The following is a 656-nucleotide window of genomic DNA, read 5'->3' as shown; positions in this document are numbered from 1 at the left end:
TTTAAAACTTGTGTTTTCAGCGTTAGGATTGCTCTCCTTGGCACGTTTCCTGGCCTTTTCTGTCCCTTTTGATTTTCTTTATTTTTCTTTTTCTTGACTTTGACATTACAGACATAAACAGCAACTCCTCCTTTCATCTTTCCGTGCTCTGATTCATGATAACTTTGGTTTCCTTTGGCCTGGCATTTGCTCCAGCAGGCAGCCTTCCTTCAAGCACCTCCCTGATTGATGTGTGATCTTTGATATCTTCCATTAGCCCCCAGGACCACTAAGTTCAAGGCCCCCTGGGAGTCTGAGGAGCCCTGCCGAGGAGCTGAAGGCCTTCAGAGTCCTTGGGGTGATTGACAAGGTAATTCTTCAGTGTCTCTTCAAGAGTTCAGTCATAAATCGACTGCATGCTGACATTATGTCTTTGAAGCTTTGGATCTTAAGGAAATGAAACAAAAGGAGAAAATGACTCAGATGCATCTGTACTTTATAATAACAAAAGCAGGAGAGAGAAAGCTTTTATCTAAGCAGTCCGTGTAAGGTCATGCAAAATATATTGCAGCTAAAGGAGACGATGCCCGTTCGTTGGCATTCAGCCGGGCAGGGGCCGTGCTGGCGGGGGAAGGTGGACTCTGTGCGGGCTGGCGCGGCCGGGCCAGGGGCCACCC

At 47.4% G+C, this 656-nt stretch overlaps 1 protein-coding gene across 1 annotated transcript in view; it reads left to right on the top strand.

The window, feature by feature from the left end:
- The window catches only part of RPS6KC1 (ribosomal protein S6 kinase, 52kDa, polypeptide 1), a 72515-nt gene that overhangs the window by 36554 nt on the left and 35305 nt on the right, over window positions 1-656 (top strand). The window contains exon 10 of the mRNA XM_012734200.1: window positions 257-349. Coding sequence (XP_012589654.1) covers window positions 257-349 — 93 coding nt within the window. The remainder of the gene's footprint in view (window positions 1-256; window positions 350-656) is intronic.

The sequence above is a fragment of the Condylura cristata genome, unplaced genomic scaffold, assembly GCF_000260355.1.
Source record: "Condylura cristata isolate star-nosed mole 26May11 unplaced genomic scaffold, ConCri1.0 scaffold00050, whole genome shotgun sequence".
Taxonomy (NCBI): domain Eukaryota; kingdom Metazoa; phylum Chordata; class Mammalia; order Eulipotyphla; family Talpidae; genus Condylura; species Condylura cristata.
Note: the sequence above shows the minus strand (reverse complement) of the source record. Positions and strands in the feature narration are given on the sequence as shown.